The 23436-nt window shown below is 43.9% G+C and overlaps 1 protein-coding gene across 1 annotated transcript in view; it reads left to right on the top strand.

Moving 5' to 3' along the window:
- VWA8 (von Willebrand factor A domain containing 8) overlaps positions 1 to 23436 on the top strand; it is a 1291603-nt gene that overhangs the window by 531732 nt on the left and 736435 nt on the right. The window contains exons 19-20 of the mRNA XM_085621802.1: positions 18726 to 18832; positions 21809 to 21880. Of these exons, the coding sequence (XP_085477928.1) occupies positions 18726 to 18832; positions 21809 to 21880 (179 nt within the window). The remainder of the gene's footprint in view (positions 1 to 18725; positions 18833 to 21808; positions 21881 to 23436) is intronic.

Raw genomic sequence — 23436 nt, 5'->3', positions numbered from 1 at the left:
AAAGTGCTTTACAGTTGGAATGAATATGGAGAGTGAATAATGCAGGGGATCTGGGAACAAACAAACAGAGCCTCGTTCACCAGAAAGTGATCTTTTAAAGACGCGTGAAACACTTAGAAGCGGGTTAGAGAAGGTGTTGGTTGTCTGTCTGTCCAGCGGAGCCCACAGTAGCTCAAGAATGTTGCGTGCGCCTAGAAGCAGTATGGGGGGTCATCCTAGCTGACGAAGAAACCAGTTATTTCGAAGTAAAATGGTATCCTGCTGCAATCTGAATCTACACTGTATAGTGCCACGAACTGGGGCTGTGAGCTTGTGGCACAGCTCACCCCGTGCGCCTCTCCATCACTGTGTGACCCTCGGCGCCAAGAGCAGAGATATAGTGAATGATAAGGCTGCAGGGCCCGCGGTTTTACTTCCTCGCCATCAGTAGTCATTAAAGTAATTGCTGCTAGCCCCGAACTGACGTTTACATTTCACTAAAAGCTCCCTGGGGATTGTGGGAAGGCAGCGGGTGGAGCTGCGCTATGCATAATATTGGCTGCAAACAGATGGGGTTTTGTGACAACAGTACTATCTCTACACAGGTGCAGGCAGGGTCATTACAGCCTTTATACAGGTTACAAAACACACGAACAATGTAACATAAAATAAAAATACACTTTAAATAAGGAAAACCGACCGGAGAACAAAACGCCGGAGAACAAAATGCCGTAAGTAGGAAGATGCAGCTATAGCCTGTAAATGCCTACATGACCGGGTGTTTCCTGCACCTTTCGCACAATCTCTTTCACATACTAACTGCGCCCTGCACTTCCCCGCACGAAGGGAACTCTCATCTCCATGATCTCCCAACGTGTCTCGTTCAAAGATTCAGATGGCGTCAGGTGTGCCGGGTCCCCGCCCCCTGCTTTGACCAAAGTCCTCCAGAGTTTAGGGGATGTCTCTGCTGCACGGAAGAAGGCAGTGGGGTTAAACCCTCCCCAAGTCCTGCTTACTTGGTGATGCCATGAATCCGGACCCACTGTATGAGGGCTCCGCAGTCTTAACGTCTTATCAGTTCACCCCAGCCCCCCTGAAAGTACACCAGATCCGCTAGGATGGGGTGCATTGTCCTCCCCTCTCTGCCCCGGTCACACTCCAGCCTTCCCCGGGAGAGGCAGAACCGCCTGCCCTCCTTTGAGGGCTCCAGCAGCATCAGTCAGCCCCCCTCTCCCCCCCGGGCCTCCACTCCGGCCTCTTAGCTCGGATGCGCCACTCTGACCCACTTCGCTACCCTGTGCTCTCCCTGCTCAGGATTTATTCAGCTTTCCCTCCAGACACATCTCCAACTCCCCGGCATCCGTTTAACAGTTTAACGTGGCTGCATGCTCGCTGCTGAGCACTTTGCTGCCAAATTCTGGGGAGGCTAAAGAAGACCCCCCCCCCCCCACACACACACACACACAATGTGATCCTCGGGCGGAGAGCGTGCTGCCAGTTGTGCTTGTTTATCTTTAAGTTGTATACGGCCCACAGTTGCAGACTAAAGGGAATCATGTATGCATGTGACAATGTCCACAAATGATCTCGCTAGTCAGACGACCAGGTGCACACGTTTAATCATGCCCTGAGAAGTGTGGGCCCAAGTTTCTGTTCACAGGTGCACTCGTATCACCACATTTAGCGCTGCACAAACACACACAACATAATATCACAAAGTGGTGCCACGTGACTGGACGGAGACAGTTAAATGTCTGCGACGGTGTGTTCAGCTTTGGGGGGAGGGGTACACAAGTGAGTTGTGTTGTGGTTTCGCATGTGTGTCCTCGGGCCGGGCTGCAGGAAAGTTTCGCTCTAGGGTGGGAGCATTAGAGAGGTATGGCTGCAAGGTATGTTTTCAGACGGGAATGGGGATCAGTTGTACAGTAAGTTTTCGGGAAGTAGGGCGGGGGGTTGTGCGACACGATAATTCGATTTTCAGAAGACTTCGCTGTGACCATGAGTTTTAAAGTACTTTTGCGATGCCGGCTGCAGAGGTGGTGCTGATGGCCACGGCCAGATCTGGGGATGCAGGCTCCGCCGCTGATGCCACCGCTGCCCGGGAGGAGGTTGGGGCTGCTGTTCCTTTGCTGGTGCTAATGCCGCTCCCCGCGCCGCCGCTGCCAGGGGAGAGGGCGCTGGATGCTGTTGGCAGCAGGGGCTCTGGCCGGAAGAGTCCTGCACTGGAGGTGGTTGGAGGGGCCGCCGAGGCTGCGGCCGGAGCGGCCAGGCATGGGGAGGGCGAGGTAGAGGTGGTGAACGTGGAGGACGAAGACAAAGAGCTGGAGGAGCACACAGAGAGCGCTGTGTCTGCGGGCTGCAGGGGCACCAGCTGGGACTGAGGAATCAGAGCAGCCTGCACAGCCATGATGGTACCCAGCCCTGCTCCGCCAGCAAAAAAACATTTAAAACACATTTAAAAAGAAACGCACATAAAATACAACAACACAAAAGAAAACAACCAAAAAAAAAACCTCGCCTTACCTTGTTGCGGAATCGCTCCTCCCTCTTCTATTATGGCTAAGCACCCGCAACGGTCCAATGAACACAAAAACACAGAATCGAATACAATACGCCCACTAAGATAAGAAAAAGCTTTACGGAAGAAGGAAAGCAGGCGAGGCAGTGCGGGTCGGTCGGACCAAAAAGCCAAAGGGAGGCAACCCAGAAAGAGTCATTTCCAATGGCAGCCCACCGTTTACCATAAACGGTGACGCAAGCCAATGGAAATGAGGGGCGGGGCATAAAGCCCTTTCGTGAAACTCCTCGTTAACAATAAATCTCGCCGAGGCAAGCAACGCTTTGCGCTGCAACGCCACGCGAGACCTAAAAAGCAAAGTCATTTTAATCACACAGTGACACACTGTGATAATCAATGCTAAATAGTTCAGTTCAAAATACAAGATAGTGACTATGGTGACGCCTTCCCTTTGTGGTGCTCCACCTGCTGACTGTCCTTTCTACCCTTAACCACTAGTGTTACCCCCCCAACGACTGGTCCTCCCTAATAGTATTGGCAGAGGTATGAATCAGGCACAGATACAGTCACTAATGTCCTCCACAAGTTATATTCACACTCATTCCACTTTCTTTTCATGCTTTGTACCACTGATGGTCTAGTGGTTGTGCAGTAGTTTATGGTACTGTTTCTGGAGTGTATTCATCACTTGGAGTTCTTCCAACAGGTGAACCATGGTGATAGCAACATGGGGGGGAGGGGCACCCTTGTGAGCCATGCGCCACTGCATTTTTGAGCGCACAGCCTCCTGGCCCAATCCGGTGGTGCAGTGGCCCAAGTGTATGGGCGTAGATGCAGCGTTGGGTGGCCGATGACGTCACAAGGCTGGTGCAGCCCTGCAATGGCCTAATGTCATTAAGCTTCGATTGCTGCCATGCAAGTAGTTGTAACCCTGGCTTTATGTTTTATAACAGATGCAGCCTGACCAAGCCAATTAGGCAGTTGCAGCTCCAGTCAGGTCGATATCATCGTGCAGCAGTTGCAACCCTGACAGGGTCAACAAGAAAGTTGCAGCCCTGATTGGACTGTGGTCATCACAGACAGTTAGGTGATTATGCACAGCAGTTCCCAGGCAGCAAGTGGGTAAGGGTCCTAAGGGGTCCCTACCGACCATGGGTTGGCTCGTAGCTCACTCTCAGTAGCCCACTTCATCTGGACATCCCACAGGTCCAGGACACACTAGGCTTCTCTTCCTTGACAGTCTCTGCTGCTTCTAGGACAGGCAGACTCATTCACTCTTTAAGCAAACAGGCAGGCCCTCAGCTTCTCCAGAATCAAGTGCGTACTCTAGGTGATAGTCCCTTACATCTGGGGGACTGGCTGTCAGGCACACGCAAGCCCTGGTCACACAGGAGTCCTTCCAGCCGTGGTCCGTGCAGGTAACAGCGGTGGGGCGCAGGGCCGTGTAAGGGGGGATTCTGAGGGGTGATGCAGAGGGAAAATTAATTATTTATTTAATTTTCCCTCTGCATCGTCCCTCAGAATCCCCCCTGACACTGCCCCACCGCTGTTACCTGCATGGACCGATTCTGAGTCCTTCAAGGACTTAGTAAAGCACCTTCAAGGACTTAGTAAAGCACTTCTTTTTTAGTCTTGGAGGACTTGGAACTGGAACCAAGTGGGGTGGATTATGTCTAGGCTGTCTGGTTTTAGGTTTAAACCTATAATAACTGATAAAACCCTACCAAAAGAAAAATAGCCATCACCGGTGTAAACATATAAACACTGAAAAAACACCTTCACGACCACAAACTAAGTGCCATTCAAAGGAAGGAAAAGATGAGCGAAAGAATAATTTTAATTCTTCCTGAAGGGGCCAATACAATGTAACTTTGTCATACAAGGCAGCAGCAGGAAAGACTGGGCTAACATTATTCTGCTTGGGTTTTGTTGTTTAGGGATGTCACTAAAATATTGTCTCTTCTTCCTTCTGCTTTTTTTAGATTTGTGGTTTTTGGTCTAAAGATGCAGTGTTGAGAAGCATGTTTTAGGTCTTATTCAGTTATTTTCTAAACTGGAGAGAGTCTGGAAATATAAAAATTATATTTGATATTTTGGCTACATTTGATTTCACTGATAGGTAAAATGACTGGTTTCCTAAGAATCTTTCCCAATATGTACCATCACATTTACCCGCAGACAGAGAATGGGTGAAATCCGTTGATACATCAGCCCCCTTTTTTTGCAAGTCAGTATTGATTGCCAAACACCCTGGGCTTTAAACATTCAATGCAAGGTGTAGTGACCGGTATATGTGACAAGAATGTTGTCACCAAGCATCTGAGATCGTGGTGAAAACATGACACCAGACGTTGGTAAACATGGAACGCAGTGTCACTTGGAATGCTGCTGAAAAAAGTTCCTGCCAAGTTCAACGAAGATTGGAGTGATATTGTTTGTATTTTCAGTAATAAAGCTACGTATATGAAAAAGTCGACCTGCCAAAGTTGATACCTGAGCTGAAGTGCTTTCCTGTAAGAGATCCTTGTCACTTGCTAAATGGTATGCTGAAAGCATCTTTACAATCTTCCGAGTTAATGAAGAATGCTATTGACTTTGTAGTCTATTCTGGTGCACTGTTTTGTTATGCCCAGGAACTAAAATACAAATATTTCTAATTTTGTGCTTTGTGTGGCATCAAAGAGTCATCCTAACTGTGTCATTTAAACTGTGGCAAGAAATGTGATGATCATTGGTCACATATTGATAGTGATGTGAAAAAAGTACAGTCAGCTGCAGCTTAGGTTTTTATAGGAAAACATGACTTATGTAGTGGACATAATCAAAATACTAGAGTCTGAAAACACCCTTGTCTACCAAGTGTTCAGCGTAATTGGTGTAGATGTGAAACATCTCCTTGAGAGTAGGCTGGGTGACACTTTTAGTGACTTTGGCACTGCAACATGCTCCATGTTAGAATTCTTGCCACTTGGTAAGCAAAGAAATGTTGAGGAGCCATTCGGGAAATTTTCATTTACAGTCTACGGGAAATGGCTTGCAATGATGCATAGAAATGTCCATTCACCAACCATTGCATTTGAAGTTAATGAAGCCTCACTGAGGTACACTGCACAAGTTCTAGATCCCTTCTTTTTTTCCCCCAGACTTTGAAAAGTACTGCTTTATTTTTAACTGCTTCAATTGCATATATGCCCAATTCAATGCATATGTTCCAGAACATGTCCTTGAGAATCACAATCTTACGGTACAACAGTATTTGCATGGAAAGCTATGTCATTGGCCAGAGTTAGCAAATTGTTTGCTGGCTGTTTTGGCATTGCCAGTCTCAAGTGACAATGTTAAGAGAGTCTTTTCACAGATAAACCTTTACATAGGAGGGAAAGAGCGAGCACGCATGACCAAAGACTCACTGTAGTAAGGTGTACTACAAAAAGTTTGATTTGTATAACATTATTTGGACCTCATATACCCTGTACACGCGCTATATATACACATGCACCGTCAGTGAAAAAAGCAATAATTAAAAGCAAAACATTCCATAAACACCAGAAAAACACAGTTTCTGTTGTTTTTAATGGAGCGAAAATGTGTAACCACTGATAACCACTGTTTTTTAAGGTATTGAAAAAACTGAAAAAACCCCACCAGAATTGACCAAAAATAGAAACTGAAACCAGGAAAGCCTAATTATGTCCCATTTTGATACATATTTTCTAGACAAACTGGTGTGGATCCACTGTCTCAAACTTTAGAACTGCTTTGGGATGGTTCCCCTTGCAAGCATGCTTCTTGGCCACTCACCAGACACAGCCTTTATGTAGAGTGATGCTTCTCACAGCTGGTGCTACGCAAACAAATGATGGGCTGAATGCTGAACACATTGTACATTCACCCCAGTCAAGAGATCTGGGTTAAATCCATCGTTCTTTTGCTCACCATGCCACCCCAGTTTAGACCCAGCCATATGCAAATCAGTCTTGACCCTGTGCCTCATGGGAACAGTCCAGACCAAACTGCCAAGCCAAGTCCTGCCTGGAACGGAAACAAGCATCCTGGGACCGTTTTCTGGGTATTACCCTTCATCAGCCAGCTTGACTCCAGTGGCACAGTGAGCAAGGGACCCACGTCTGGGCATACCCATCCCACTTAGGGTGAAAAGTGCTACGCAAACAAATGATGGACGGAATGCTGAATAAATCATACATTCACCCCGGGCAAGAGATCTGGGTTAAATCCATCATTCTTTTGCTCACCATGCCCCCCCAGTTTAGACCCAGCCATATAGAACTCAGTCTTGACCCTGTGCCTCATGGGAACAGTCCAGACCGAACTGCAAAGTCAGGTAGCACTGAGTCTGTCTTTAAACTCGAGCTATCATAACACAGGCACGGTGAAGTATGAGGTTGCTGCACCTGGCTGTCATCAACCCATCTGAAGAAGAAATCAGGGATAGACAAACATGGAAAACCTGACCTAGAAACTTGTTCAACTTACACAACAGAAACTACTGTCAAATAAAAGTGAGGCTTGGAGTTTCAAGAGCTTACAACTAATACTCTCCTCAGGCCAGATACCAAAGATGACCAAAACTAAGCTTACCTTAATTTCTTGGCCAAGTACCTCTGAGATCGTCTTACCCACGTGGTGCCAGAAGCCCTGGATCTGAGGACACTGCTGAAACATGTGCACATCATCTGCACACCCCGAGGTACACGTCAAGCAGACCTTCACTCCTCCACCTCCTATCTTGGTAAGCTTCTTCAGGGTCCAATAAGCTCTAAGAAGTGTAAAGAGATGGTTTCTCCTCAATGGGGCAGCTTTAACAACACTCCATAAAGTGCACATTGATACTTGCCAATAAGATGTAACGTCGGTGAGAGGCAGGTCTCTTCTTCAGGGCTCCTCCATAGGTATTAACGGGGTTTCTCCTTTAACTAAGAGCCAGTACCATTTAGATACTTCTTTACATTGGTAAAGTGGGGCTAGCAACTTGTTCTCAAGTACTTTGTTCGCATCTCCATCCTTGCCCAAGTTTATCGCCCAGCTAGACAATTGATAACACCAAGAAAAGTCCTGATAAAAAACTTTAAGGATCATCATCTCAATTTACTCCAGAGAGCCCCGAGGACAGGTACACTTACCACATCTTTCTAGATGTCAAATTCCTATACCTCCTAGAACCTAGCATTGATGACATACAGCCCTCCCTAGCTAAAAAACTCTACATGCAGTTCAGGTATGGCGTACTCCCCTTATGCGCTGTTACCTATAAGTGGGGGGGTAGTCCGACGAAAGATTGTCCGTCTTGCAAAAACTGCACGGCGACCGACCAGCATGTGTTGTTTTTCTGTCCCACCTACAAGGCTATAAGGGCTTGTTGGTTAAGACAGCTTTGAAGGACCCTTGGAACTTCCCATTGCCTACAGGCCTACAGAATCCTGAAATATGATACTGGCATGCCAATTGTTTATTCTGTCTCCCGTTACTTGTTCTCAATGTGGTGTGCTCGTCGCGCCGTTTTGAAGAAAGTACAAGTTTAAACTGCCCACTCTCTGCACTTTCCAAAGACTCCGGACACTGTATTTTAATTAGTTTTATCTCTTAATATATTCGACTTTGCATTTGTATCGAGATACTTAATGCCTACCAAGCTATTCAATATTTTTATCTTTTTAACTTTTTAGATGTTCTTATATTTTCTCCTCAGCTGATACCTTAGTTCACAGGCGGACCTCAAAACCTTTAATTTTACTTTTTTAAAGTATTTGGGATGCCCAAATTTAAAAAGAAGCCCATCACCCCTGGGGAATATTTTTGGACATGGCTTATAGAAAGGTGGGAAAACAAGAGGAGTCAAACAAGAGATGTCTCACATTCTTAAAATGGAATGCCTAACAGTAAAAACAGAGATCGGGGCTAGCTATACCCCCATCCAGCTTTGGGCATCTTAGTTTCCTCCACGCAATTCTAACCCCTTTGTTGGACCAGAGGAAGCTATTTATATCACTTTGTATATCCTTTAATGTTTTCGAACTAAATAATAAAGGAATTGCGTCGCAAGTAAAAGCAAATTTTGGCAAAATTGACATTTTAACCAGGTTGGAACGACCTAAAAATTGACAGTGGGAGACTATCCCATGATCTTAATAAGGTTCCTGTCTCTTTCCTTTTTAACTCAAGGTTAACCTGAGCCAGTCTGTTAATGTCCTGTGTGATTTGTATTCCTAAGTATCTTATTTGCTGTTTAACTAATGGGAAACTAGATTGTAAGTTCCAAGACATAATTTCCGTTTTTTGTGAGTTAATTGTATACCCAGAAATCCAACAAAAGCTGCTCCAATTTTGTCAGGATGGTTGGACTTTCCCCTGTAAAAATGATCAAATCATCGGCATAGAGTGCTAGTTTTTTCACCCATCGCTCATATTCAAATGGAGCAAAGATTTCACTTGCCCTGATATTACAGGCCAACGGTTCGATGTAAAGATCAAAAAGTAATGGGGAAAGAGGACATCCCTGTCTAGTTCCTCGCTCCAGCCTAACTAAATTGGTTAAATTTCCATTAACTACTATCCTTGCTGTGGGAGTTTTATAGATGTTACTAATGACCTTTAGAAATTTGTCTCCTAGCCCGAAGGAGTGAGCTGTGTGGCATAGGCAAAACCAGCTCACCCTATCAAAGGCTTTGGCCGCATCAAATGCAAAGATAGTAAGAGGATGCAAAGATAGTAAGAGGAATCTTGTTGACTGAAGCAATGTCAATTGCGCCGATCAGCTCGTGGATTAAATCATGGAGCTGGCGGCCCCTAATAAACCCCTTCTGGTCATGATGGACCAGATAGCCCATCATGGTGCTCAATCTCCCCGCTAAAATTTGTGCAAAGATTTTCTAATCGCAATTCAGCAGGTAGATGGGCCTATAGGGCTCACATTTTACTGGGTCTTTATTAGGCTTCAGAATCAAAGTAACAGCTGCCTCATCCCAGGAGTTAGAAATTGGAGTATCTTTGGAGAAAATACTATCAAATAACTTCCCCAGAATAGGAGCTAGGGTCTCGCTAAGGGCGATATAAAACTCATTAGGTATAGCATCCAACCCTGCGGCTCTACCTCTTTTTAGGTGTTTTATTGGAGCCTTTATATCTTCTAACAAGATCTTTCCGTTCAACTGTTGGGCCTGATCTCCAGACAAAGAGGGTAAAGTTATTCTATCAAAATATTTTTTTATTTGAGATTCAGAAACCACCTGATCTTCTATATATAGTGCTTGGAAATAAGACCCAAATGCTTTTTCCATTTTAGTATTATCTGACAACACCTCTCCTGAGTCTATGTTTAGAATCTCCTTAATTATATTCCTTGTTTGATTGGTACGAGATTTCCAGGCAAGGAGTTTCCCGCACCCTTCTTCATATTCATAATTAGCTAGCTTGCTAGCCCCCCATCTCCTTCTAGTAATATTATCTAAGTAATCCACCAGAGCCTGCGTCTTGACTATAACCTCAGAATTTTCCTCCCTCTGCTCTGCGTTATCTTGGTTGGAAGCTTGCTTATTCAGCACTCTGGCAATATCTGCTTCCAGTGATTTTAACGTTTCTTCGGTCTCCTTATGTATTTTGGCTGAAAGAGTTATCACTCTGCCTCTGATATATGCCTTATTGGCATCCTATATTACCTGTAAAGGAGCCGAGAGTTCATTAATTTAAAAAAAGACAGAGTGTCGCTCTTTAGTTGTTCGATCAATGAAGCGTCAGAGAGAAGGGCTCTATCAAAGGTCCATCTTCCTATTGCCGAATGTCTTACTATTTGTAGTTCCATCAACACCGCTGAATTATCTGAGAGGTGTTCTGGGATATGTGTTACTGACCTAACACTATTTGTCAGCCTGGTGTCTACTAAAAAGAAATCAATTCTAGAATGATGGCCATGTTTTTTATTATGAAATGTATAGCTTAAGGGGCCGCTTACACTGCCATTCTTTATTCTCCAAATATCTATGAGGCCAAGATCATCTTTCAAGGCTCTAATAAAAGAGCCCATTTTAGTGGATACTAATCCCGCCCCATTAGACCTATCAAAGTGAGGGATTTAATAGAATATTGAAATCACCGCCAATGATGACTGGCAGATTAGACTGCATTAAGTGGTTATAGATAGTTTTTAAGGCTGAATCATCATCAATGTTTGGTCCATAGTACCCCACTAAAACCACTCAATCATTCTGGGAAACACTTGCCTGCTGTGTCTACTGCTGGGGAGGACTCCGTTGTGCTTGCCGCCGCCTTGCTGCCCTGTCGCCCGCCGGGGAGCGCTGAGTGCTGTGTCTGGGCTGCCCCCGCCGCCGTGTCGCTGCCGCTGCGCGGCCGCGAAGAGGGCTGGACTACATCTCCCAGCAAGCTCAGCAGCACCGCCCACCACCCGGTTCCCGCGCCTGGAGCCGTACAAAGGAAGGCAGCTCCCTTCGGGGAGCGGGAAACACTTGCCTGCTGTGTCTACTGCTGGGGAGGACTCCGTTGTGCTTGCCGCCGCCTTGCTGCCCTGTCGCCCGCTGGGGAGCGCTGAGTGCTGTGTCTGGGCTGCCCCCGCCGCCGTGTCGCTGCCGCTGCGCGGCCGCGAAGAGGGCTGGACTACATCTCCCAGCAAGCTCAGCAGCACCGCCCACCACCCGGTTCCCGCGCCTGGAGGCGTACAAAGGAAGGCAACTCCCTCCGCCTCGCGGACGCGCGCGGGCGGCGCCGGGCTAAGCCCGGGCAAAGGGCGGGCCGTCTATGGCCGTCCAAGGCCGAACTAGGCAGGGCTGGGCCACCCCTCTTTCGCTGGCTACCCAAACTCAACAACTCGCTTAAGAACCAGGTGACTGTCATTTGTTCAGTTTCACGTTTGGGCATAAGACGCCTGTTCCCAGTAGCCGTTGACTGTTTTCTGATTCATGTGTTTTACCACTTCCTTTGCAAGTTAACTTTGGTTCTTATTTTTCATTAGTGTTTTAAGTTTGTAAAATAGAACAAATAGTAACTCACTATAGCTACACAATCCACAAAAATAAGGCCTTCCCTGTTAGGCGGCTCAGTGAGGGGGACTCTAGACCATTTTATTACTAGGGCGGCATCTGTGTTAGAAAAAGAGATTGCTATCACGGAACGCCGTCTTTCACTAGACCCAGTGTTCCAGAAGCGTTCCTCTTTGGGTCAAATCCAACAGGTTTCTTCTCCGCCAATCAGGATTTTGGATCCTGAACGACCTGACGATTTTGGTCTTCCCGCGCAACTGTGCGATTCAATGAATATAATGCCTATTTCAAAAGAAATTGGGATATCTTCTTCTATTTTGCAACCTTTAACGGGCACTTCCCCTGTGGACTCTTCCCTAACTTATATTGCATCGACTTCTAAAGGGAAATCCGTTAAAAGTAGGCTTCCTAGTTCAAAGTCTGTGGCAAAAAAAACGTATACTATCCCAACAAAAAAAAGGAGAAATGTTCGCCATTTGGATGTGCCTAAAGCCATGCCCCAACCTATATTAACTCCCCCACGAACTAAGCAACCAACTCCACCGACACAGCTTCCCATGTCTCCTTTTTCTAATTCACTGTCAGATGTAGAGCACATGGTAAGAGCTCTACTTTTACCTCTAGTAGAGAGAGTTAAGAACATTGAGATACAATTAACATCTTTGGAAGCATCTCATGCCTCCCTCATCTCACTAAATACTGATTTGAATTCCTACTTGCGTAAAAATTCTACTGAGGTTACTACACACTCTCCCCTAACTCAAATAACTACTCAGTCTAATACATTGAACCATATACAGCACACACAAGTCTCCCAGCCCATACGAGAGAATCAACCCACCGCCAAGAGGGATTTGAGAGAAGACCAAATTATTAACCCCGTAGCACCCCCGGGCAACAATAGTAATAGGCAGCCTCACCCAGATAATATACTGGATAAAAGTTCCCATATTGACTTGCCCCCCGAAGCGGCTCCATATGTAGTGACCCTAATGGGGGTTCCTGTTCTCGCCCAGGGTAAAACTGAGAGCTACCAGCAACTTAAAAACAAAGTAGTGCACTGGTTGACTCAAAATAGACCACTCCCCCCTGAAATTAACGGTGAAATACTACATGTTAGGAGACTGAATTGGTTGGGCCCTAGATCTAAGGACAAACAGGGCGATGTCGTTATAATTAATTTTCGAGACCGTAGGGTGTCACCATACATAGCGGACTGGTATACCCCGGGAAGGAATCTTGGAATTACAACGGCCGATCTCAGTTACTTTCACCCCCGCTCCCTCTTGACAAATTTTTCACTTTCATATCCACCACCGAGGGCTATCACTGAGATATCTCATTCTATCATTCCAACTTCAAACAGATATGCTATTCTATCAGGACTGGACGAACAGGATTGACTCCCCAACCATGAAATCACGACTGAAAATTCCCCTATCATGATTGATACTTCTAATTTACATCTTGTAGAATTAAATTCTTCTACCACGGAAAACCCAGGAGTTTTACATATTGACCGATCAGATTACTCATCTGAATCTTCTTCTACGGATGTTTACCCTGGTTATGAGTTATACGATGCTTATAATGTGTCTTTAGTCTCCTGGAACGTAGCAGGACTGGCCGATAAAATAAGTGATCCTGCTTGGTTGGCATTTGTTAAAAAATATACCATCATTTGTCTTCAAGAGACATGGATGGAAGACAATAGCGCTTGTATTGAAGGATATCAAAGCTTTATTAGCCCAGCAATTCCCTCAGTTAGAGGTAGGGCTAAGGGGGGTCTGGCTATTTTTATTAACTTGGCTCTTTCCTGTGTTATACGTAACCAACATCACGCAAACAGAAATGTCCAAATACTTGATTTAAAGAGAGGCAAACGTGATTTGACTTTGATTAACTTTTATAATGCTACATCCAGTGAAGGGGATTGTAATATAATGTATTTGAAAGAAATGTTGGCAGAAGGCGCAGGTGTGATGTCATGTAACTTATTAATAGTAGGAGACTTCAATGTGCACCCTTGCGGTAACCCTCGAGATACTCCTATGGGGTCTCTAGGATGTAACAATGTGAACGGCTTTCATTTCAACCACACTAGATGTGGACTCCTCTTAAATGATTTGCTAAATGAAAATAACTTGTCCGTAGCTATGTCTTTGGTACCGGAGGACAAGGTATATGACGTGCCAACTTTTAAAGGTTGTGCCCATGGGTCTTTTATAGACCATATGATTTTATCCGCAGACCTTACCATCCAGGTTTCTAGTTTCAATATTCAATCGAATATTTTTAGTGATCATAACCCCTTAACTATTAAACTGGGTGGAGGAATTTTTGAACTGCGTAGGTACCGTGAAGATCGGGGAACCTTAAAATGTATTAATGGAAAACGTCGTTTGAAGTGGAATTTAGTTAATCATGAAAACTTTTATAATGAAATCAATAAGTCATGTGGCCAGGAACTTGCGGCTTGTGTATCAACATCTATTTCCCCTGAACAAACCATAGCCTCATTTGAGGTTGTGGTGTCTACTGTAGGTTCCATGCTGCTAGTCCCAGTGAAGGGACAAACCAGAAATTATCCTAAATGGTTTGACCACACCTGCTCCAAGGCAAGCAAAGACCTAAGAAAAGCATTGAAAATCACACCTAGGGACTCAGGCCTAATTAAAAATCTACGTGCGACTTATAAAAAAGCACTCGCCAGACGTAAAAAGGAAATCAAGGCCCTTACCTGGGATTCTCTGCTTGACCCCTCAACTCTGGGCAACACCAGTAAATTCTGGGAAATTATTAACAAACCCCTACTTGATAACCCCAATGATACAGACCTAGGAACTAATATCTCAGAGGAGGACTGGATTAATCACTTTAGTGTAATCTTTAAAAGTAATAAGCAACAAGCAGAACACGTTTTTTTAACTATAAGGGCGAATCCTCTGTGTTTTCTGGACAACGAGGTAGAAAAGGCCATTCAAGGGCTAACTGGAAATAAGGCACCCGGCCCGGATGGCCTACCTCCGGATCTTTTTAAATCTTGCACTTCACTTTGGGCCCCCGTACTTACTAATGTAATAAATGCTGCCACGGTTTCGGGATGCCCGAAGACATGGGGGCACTCGACAATAGTCCCCGTGTTTAAAAAGGGTGACCGCAGCAACCCATCATGCTACAGACCAATCTCATTGATAAACTCAGTAGCAAAGGTAGTGGGGGGTGTAATCTTGGCTAGATTAACAACATGGGCCCAAGAGAATAAAATTTTGTCTCCAATACAATACGGATTCAGACCTGGTCACTCAACAGTGACCCAATGCCTGAATCTATATTTGATTACAGGTAAATATACTTTGGCCCGGAAGGGAACTATTCATACGGCTTTCATGGACCTATCGTCTGCTTTTGATTGCGTGGATAGGGGTAAACTATGGGATATCATGTTAAAGATGGGTGTCGAGCAAAACCTAATCCATCTATTGGCTGATTTGCATTCTGACACAAGAGCAAACGTTTGTTACACCCAAGATTTGAAAGTGACTGGGGACATAAGAATTAATCGGGGTGTTGGACAAGGCTGTATCTTGGCCCCATTCCTCTTTAACCTGTATATCAACGAGTTAGAGGACTACTTGTTGAGAACACGTACGGATTATCCTCATGTAGGTCTAAGAGGAGTTCCGGTTCTGCTTTATGCAGATGATGCCGTCCTGATTTCAAGGACAGCGAATGGTCTCCAGACACTTCTAAATTCATTTTATCTTTTTATGGAGTCTCGAGGCCTCAGTATTAATAACTCTAAGTCGTTTGTCATGAAAATTGGCCGTGGTTCGCGAAAACCAAATTCCTTTACCATAAACAGGGAAAAAATTCCAACATCTAAAACTTTCTCATATCTTGGAATTCTTCTCGATGACCAATTATCTTGGGGCCCAGCAGTCCATAAAAAAAAGGACGAAATGACTCGTGTCAACGCAGCCATACTAGGATTTGCGAGAAAAATGGGCAACAGCCCGGTGGCGGCCTTGCTTAAATTATACCAAGCAAAGAGTATTGCCGTTGCCTGCTATGGCAGTGAACTCTGGGGCTATAGCCAGACGCGAGACCTAGAGGTCACAGAAAATAACTTTTTAAAGAAAATCCTAAGGCTGCCTAGGGGCACCGGAAACTTCTCGGTTCACGAGGAGATAGGTGTGCCCTTTCTAAGCGATAGACTAGCCGCAAATCCCATATTTTGTTGGTTGAACTCTTGGTTGAATAATTACATACCCCTAACCCACGATATATTAAGAGAAGCCTTAACCTGGGATGGTAGATTCAAGGTCCCATGGCTGAAATATATAAAAGATTGCCTTACTGAACTTGGACGGCCAGCCCTGTTTTTAACCCCATCCACTATAACAAAAGCTGATGTCACATTCGTGAAAAAAGCATTTTTTACAACCAGGTACTTTGCCCGGGAGGAGGCCGAGTTTGTGAAAGGCAGTGTCAGGAAACACGCCCTGCTTAAAACATGTTTACATTTGGAACCATATCTCTCATGGCCTATATCTGGCTATGACCGTTTTTTGCTGACTAGATTCCGCTTCGACCTGTTCCACCTCCTATTGGCAGTACCAAGAGGGTCCCATCGTGGACAAGTGCTACCTGCTTGCGGCTGCGACGGAAAGTCTCCGCAAGATTTGGAGCACTTTTTATTTTTTTGTCCCTATTATTCAATACCTCGAAGGCTATATCTAAAGCCTTGTTTAAAGAAATTAAAATTTACACAGATTAAACCAGCACTTTATTTCCTTCAACTTTTGAACTGCGATTGTACTTTATATGTAAGCAGTTTTCTAAAACTAGCTATCACTTTCAGGAAAAGTATGGAGGGATAATTATGTTGTTATCATTGTCCTATTCCCTAATGATTTTTAACTTTGTATAAATTATTTATATTCTTAACCTGATTATCCTGCTTGTTGCCTTTACTCATATTGTTTACATAGTCCGCCTATCATACATAAGTATTGGACAGCCTTTTTAAACAATTTATCTGTGAAATGTTTATTCATGTATTGTGCTTTTATGATTGTTAAATTTTACAATCGAATAAAGTTATTTGAACTTGAACTTGAACACTCAATCATTCTGAATTTTGATATCAGCGATAATCCAACGCCCCTTATTATCTACCTTAAAAGGCCCAAGTGTTACTTAAGCCGCTTTTCAAAAAATAAAGGCTGCTCCTTTTGTACAACATGTTTGGGTGGTATGAAGTGAACCATCAATTCATTTCTGTTTGGAAACAATCGCCTCCCATTCATCAATAGCGAGATGTGTTTCCTGTAATATAATAATATAGTAATTTGATTGGCCAGAAGAGAAATTTGTTTAAAATGGGTATCCCCCAATCCCCTATTATTATTGGACTGGGTTGCATCTGTTAAAAGAACCCATAAATGGGACTTGGGCTGTAGGTCAAGGAAAGAACTCAATTTTGGGGGGCCTGGGAGGAGTGGATCAGCAAATTTGATACTTCAACTTCCTAAAAAAAAAAAAAAAGTCCAATGATTATGAAATAAGTGAGTTTAAGGGACGTAGGTTGCATTCAGCGAAGGAGGTCATGCTCTTACCTGCTATATCCCCAGGAGTCTTGTGGTTGGCTATTCCAGGAGTCCTTGAGGAGATAAGAGTTTCACAAGGTGGTGTTTCTCCTCTGTTTGGACCTAGAAAAGTGCTATTGACTGCTTTAAGACAACTTACTTATTTATGATTGAGGACAAAATTCTTTTAAATAACATTTAAAAAAAAACAGAAACTACTGTCCCACCCCTCATGCCTACCATCAACCAAATGGCAGTGATCAAAAATAATTAATAAGTCCTGATGGAATTTCTAAAGGTAGCCCTATCGCGATCCGCCTCACTTCAGTGTCTGGATCTCCACCCTCCAACCACAGGAGCAAAGTCAATACACTTCCACTGTCTGATGAAGCTGTCTTCAGACTCCATCTTGTTCTGTACCAGACCACAGATATCCAAAATGGATCCCACTGCCTTCACCACTCAGCCTCTCTCACACATATATAACCATACCATTGTACTTGTGCTTCACACACTTTACATGTGTGTACACATATACACAGGTTGTCAGCGCAAGATTCTGGACACACACAAAACAGCGGAACTTTGCACAAGAGGGGCTGGCAGGTCTCCCTCTCAGTGACACAGGTAGAAAGAAATGGTCCCACCATTAATCTTCCAAAAACATGGTTTCCGGCATCACCACTTTTGTACCATACCCAGGACAGGGACATTAGTGCCCACAAAGATGGCATGCTTGGTGCTTTCCTCCAGGTCACTGAACAGGTCCAGGAGCTCACATAGGAACAGACCAAGGCCTCTGTGCACAGTCTTTGATTAGGGTGATAAAAGGGCCAAACTAAAAGTCAGGATACCAGATAATGCATGCAGCCGGGCACGGAACACATATGTATACTGTACAGGGGACATTCACGTCCTGACAGTGGTGGTCCCAAAGAATGTTGCTCATTTCGTGAGCTCATGACATGGACCAAAAAGGATGCTATTCTGCATTTGAATTCTTGGTTTGGAATAACGGTATTAGAAACAAAGACCTACAAAAGATCCAGCTCAAAAAGTGTCCTTAATTAAATCCTTAGATGAGTAGCTGTGAATGAGAGAACTGTGTAATAACATCATGACATAGTGTGAAAAGAAATTTGCTTTGTGTACACTGGTGCAAGTTCTGCTTCTGCTCCGACTTCTGTGGCGTGTGAAGATAGAAAATGTATTTGTTCCTGAGTCTTTTATGCATTTTTGTGAAACTGAATTAAAGATGAGCTCTCCACAGTACAACATGCTGGGTGGTCACATTTACACATGGCATATGTTGCATATGCACTCCCATAAAACTGTTTTCTTACAGGGAGAACCAAGAGGGGTATTAAACACAGGTTTGTGAGCAGCGGCTTTGGGGTCTGAATTCACACATAAAATGAAGGTCGCACGCAGGTTCTCCCCCACATATTCTGCATTCTAACTGATGTGTATGTCATTTTCACACCAAGAAGCTGTAATATGCTCTCCTGTTTATCCTTTATCCTCTTTTAAACACAAACCTCAGTCTAATAGAGAAGTCAGAGATTTACTGCTGCAAAGTTTACTCAACCTTGATGACCAATCTCTGCTGATCTTTGCTCCTATGTGTAGGTGAAATAACATCTGGAATTTTGAAGATTGGAAGTGTCTCAGTACCCGTGTACAATCCAAACGAGAAGATGAAAGTGCCTGATGTTCTTTTTTATGACAACACCCAGGTGAGTAAATTGTTTCACAGATGTGATATTAACCACATTGTTGTACATTGTGTAGATACACACCTAAAGATTTAGCTTTGACTTCACAGAGCGTGCCCTAGAATGGCAGCCATTCATTTCCTGGATTCGTGATGGGGTGGTGCATGCGGAGACAGGGTTTCCTGCAGAAAACATGGGATAATTGGGCACCCGTTGATTAAATATACAAGAGCTATGGGAGTTCCCTACGTCATGTTCATTGGTAATTGGTAGCAGCAAGAGAAGGGATGGGTGACTGCCTGGGATAATGGGCGTTTCTATCCTCTCATGTGATAAAATATGGTCCATAATGGACCTGTTCTCATGATGCTGACGTACACCACAGCAAATATTATTACTTTGTCTCTGAGGGTGAGAATTGGTCATCATTAGAAGCCCAGCCCTCCTCTCTTACATAAACAGGTTATCACTCCCTGCCGGATATACAGCTATCAGCCATACCAGGAAGAACCTTTACCACCTTTCCTGTTATAAGGAAGATGCTGTCTTACTCTCTCCACTAGCCATTGCTAATGTTACCAGGACCCTTTTTTCTCAGACCTCACACAGAAGTGAAATCCTTTTTTATACCTATTCAGCAATTTTATTTTACTGACTCCACCATGCTTGTTTCTAAACATACCTCGGTGCTTCTTCCTGCTATATGAGTAAAGACATTCTTGCATCATATGTACATTTGACTGCTCATTGTCAATAAACCACCGTCCACTCCTCACGAGTATGTAAAGCATTTTATTATTTATTTTAAATTGTGAAACAGGCAAACTGTATAATGCAAAGGACAGACTCTCTGCTTGAATTGATTCTACTGATGTAGCCTTATGTCTTTTTTTTAAACATATTCTGAAAGTTAATGCGAACAGCTCGGTCTGAGCTGGTTTCTAAATTAGCATTCTATCTGAAAAATAACATAATTTTTAGTGCATTGTTATTGTCCTAACAGTTGAATTCAAAGTGAATATCTAATTCTAGTTTGGTCAATTGTTTTCCCATTGAACTTCAGTGAATAGTGGAACGCTATGGTACTGTCTATTTATAGGAACTAGTTTTCCTATTAAGGATTAGTACCTGTCCTATCCTCATTCTATGACTGGGGTTGTGCATTTCGGTTGCTGCCGACCACCTACCATACAATGCACTGCCCCTTCACCTGCTTTCAGTGCTACTCGACTGTCATCCATCACTATCAGAAAAGCAAAGTAAGACTGTTATCTCAGTGCTGCACACAGTGGACACCTAGTGGTTCACCTGGGCACTAGTTTCCTGTTGGGTGGTGGGTGGCTGGGTGGTGGGTGGCTTATTGAAAGACAGTTAATGCATTTAGGAAATGCCGGGTATAAGTAAGGGAGTGTTGGAAATGACCCTTTCTGCATGATCACCCCCAAACTTTTCTTCCTTCTCTTTTTTTTGCTGATTTTGTTTTTGTCGATAGGAGGACTCTGGGCACTTTACCACTGCTAATCAGTGCTAAAGTGCATGTGCTCTCTGCTTAAAAAAATGGTAACATTGGTTTATCCACAATTGGCATGTTTAGTTCACTTATAAGTCCCTAGTAAAGTGTGCTACATATGCCCAGGGCTTGTACATTAAATGCTGCTAGTGGGCCTGCAGCATTGATTGTGCCACCTACTTAAGTAGCCATTTAAAAATGTCTCCGGCCTGTTATTGCAGAACCTGTGTGTGAAGATTTAAACTGCCATGTCGATCTGGAAAATTAACCCACTTCCCCAGCCCAAACCTTCCTTTCTATTACACATAGGTCACCCCTAAGGTAGGGCCTGGACAGCCCATGGGCGGGGTGCAGTGTATTTAAAAAGTAGTACATGTACTTTTAAGTGTTTCATATACTGGTAGTGAAATACTCTTAAATATGTTATTCACTACCGCAAGGCCTGTCTCCTCAATAGGATGACATTGGGATTGCTTTATTACATTTATAAGTGTAATTTCCATTTGGGAAGAGATGGGACCCCTAAATTTGGTGTCTCCAAATTCAACAATTTAAAAACACAACTTGTGGTGAAGTTGGATTTTAAATTGGTGCTTTGAAAATGCCACTATTAGTAAGTTGCCATTTTCTTATTGTAACCATTTGGTGCCTTCTGCCTGTCTCTTAATACACATCTGGGGTAGGTGACAGCTGCATTTGTGCATTTCCTCTATACAACCACACACAAAGGGAGCTTTCGTCTGACTGCTGGGCCATCCAGGGGTGAGGGGGCACTACTTCTATCTTCAAGGTCACTAACATGAAGGCTTTAACTAGCATCCACCCCCTCCCTTTTCAGCTGTTTACTTAACTCCCTCACTGTTTGGCTGACTCGCATTCTCTTTCAACGCAGCACCAACTCCAACATCCCACTGATGACATTACAGAAGCCTTTATATCTTGCTGGTACTGGAACAATTTGAACAACACAACACTTACATACACATCTTTTGCAATTAAACAGATAATAAAGACCCTGATGAGATGTAATCCCATTATGTAAGTTGTACAAATGTCACTTTTAAATCCTGTTTATGCTCAGTTATACTGAATACACGCTATGCACTACACCAGTATCACAGTCATTCCGAGGCAAGCGCTACAATTATTGACCTCTTAGGCACTACAGAAGGAACGTGACAGACCTGGTTAATCCCCAAAGTCCTTACTTATATCTCACAATGTACTTCTTTTATAACATCATGTAAATTAGTGCCTATTAGCAATATCTGTACTATATAAAGGCCTATCTGTTTGCTTCCATCCTAAGGTACTTTTGCTTTCAGGTTTGTGCAACATATTGGTTTTCTGTTGCATGCATGACTATCCTCTGAAGGCGTGTTCTATATGTCGCACAAGAAGGCATGCGTGTCTATTCCTAACTTGAAGTCAATAAAGTGATTTCATTTGATGGTAGAGCTAAATGTCTGTTTTATTTCCGCCTGCAGCACGTAATGGTGATGGAGGACATGCTGAAAGACTTCCTGCTTGGAGAGCACCTGCTGCTTGTTGGCAACCAGGTGAGTGATGGACATGAGTGGTTTATGATATCCAGTACACACATCTTAGACAACAGTCCTCTTTTATCATTCACGACATACATTGGGGCTGTGGGTGTATGCCACCTTAGGAGAGATTCACATCTGATATAGCCTGCTCTGTCTGGTGTGGTTCTCGTCCATGGAAGTCTTTGTGGTCCCCAGACCTTCCCTTCTGAGGTGAGTGAGGAGCTATCAGAAAGTTCTTCAACTGTGGTGCATAAAGCTTGTGGAGCCAATCTACCAATCTAGGGGTACCCAAATAAACATAAGAGAACAGGAGGGATTTTCTAGGACCATTTTCAACTGTCCAGAGCTCAAAAGAGATCCTCTTAAAGAGGTGCCAATTCTTGCACAAATTCATAAGATATAGTATTTTGTTAATCGATAATTGAATAGAAATCCTAGAATTTCTCACTTTATGGCACTTGTCAGATTTGTCTCCTGTGTATTATGTGTTTTCTTTCTTGTTTTGTGAAAAGCAATGGAGGGTCTTGATGAGAAACAGTGGTTGCCAGTGTTATTGGCAGTGCTCCCTAGGGGGTTATCACATTACTATTAAGTAACATGAAAATGAAAAAGGCATGCTGGTTGGACGCTTTTAGGATGGAACTTAGAAAAATAGAGATCTGGGCAGAATGTTATCCAGTAGCCTCAATCACTAGCAGGCACAGGGCAGTTTGTGAACTAAAGGTGTGATGCAAGGGGAGGAGGCATTCAGAATGTGTCAGATTCCATCCAGCGTACCTGCACGGTGGTAAGTAAGCCGTCAGCTTTATGTGGCACACCCCTCCCAAGGAAAGCTATCATCATCCCTCTGAGCCCATAGAGTGTGGTGCAGGATGACTGGACAGTGCCAGACCCTGAGCTGGAAAGGAGAAACAGGAGCTAGTCAGAAGAATGGGCACTGCAATAGCTCATCATAATAAAAGTATGTGGGGAAAAAAGGGCACCAAGCTAATGGTGATCTGTCTCATAAGTTGTGAGTATAACACCCTGCTCCTGCAAGTGAAGTATATTATATATTTTATTTGCTTTAGGTATTTGATTTAGTGCAACCCTTGATCCAGTGAGTAAAGGATCACTTTGCAAAACATTTTTATTGCAACAGAAACATCTCAAACATGAGATGCAGTACAGAGAAGTGTGTGTGTTTGTGTGTGTGTATGAGAGAGAGAGAGAGAGAGAGAGAGAGAGAGAGAGAGAGAGAGAGAGAGAGAGATCTGACGGAATTGCTCTCGTAGGCAGGTATGTACATAGCGTTGACAACATATTTGTAAAACATAAAAGAAAACTCACGGCAGCATGACATCCACAGCTGTGGCTGTGGATTTGAGTTTTCAATAAAAAAGTATTTTAATCTGTAATTGAAGTGAAAGAACGAGAAGTGTAGGTACCATAAATAATACGTACGAACGTTACTCCACAATAGCAGGTCAAAACAGAAGGGGGATGGGAGCACAGTGCCTCATCTCTCAGCACAGTTCGCCTCTTAGCGTTGTGCTAAATGCAGTTCACAGTAAATGCTTACTTGTATA

The sequence above is a fragment of the Triturus cristatus genome, chromosome 8 (genome assembly GCF_964204655.1).
Source record: "Triturus cristatus chromosome 8, aTriCri1.1, whole genome shotgun sequence".
NCBI lineage: Eukaryota > Metazoa > Chordata > Amphibia > Caudata > Salamandridae > Triturus > Triturus cristatus.
This window is presented reverse-complemented; position numbering and strand designations above follow the sequence as displayed.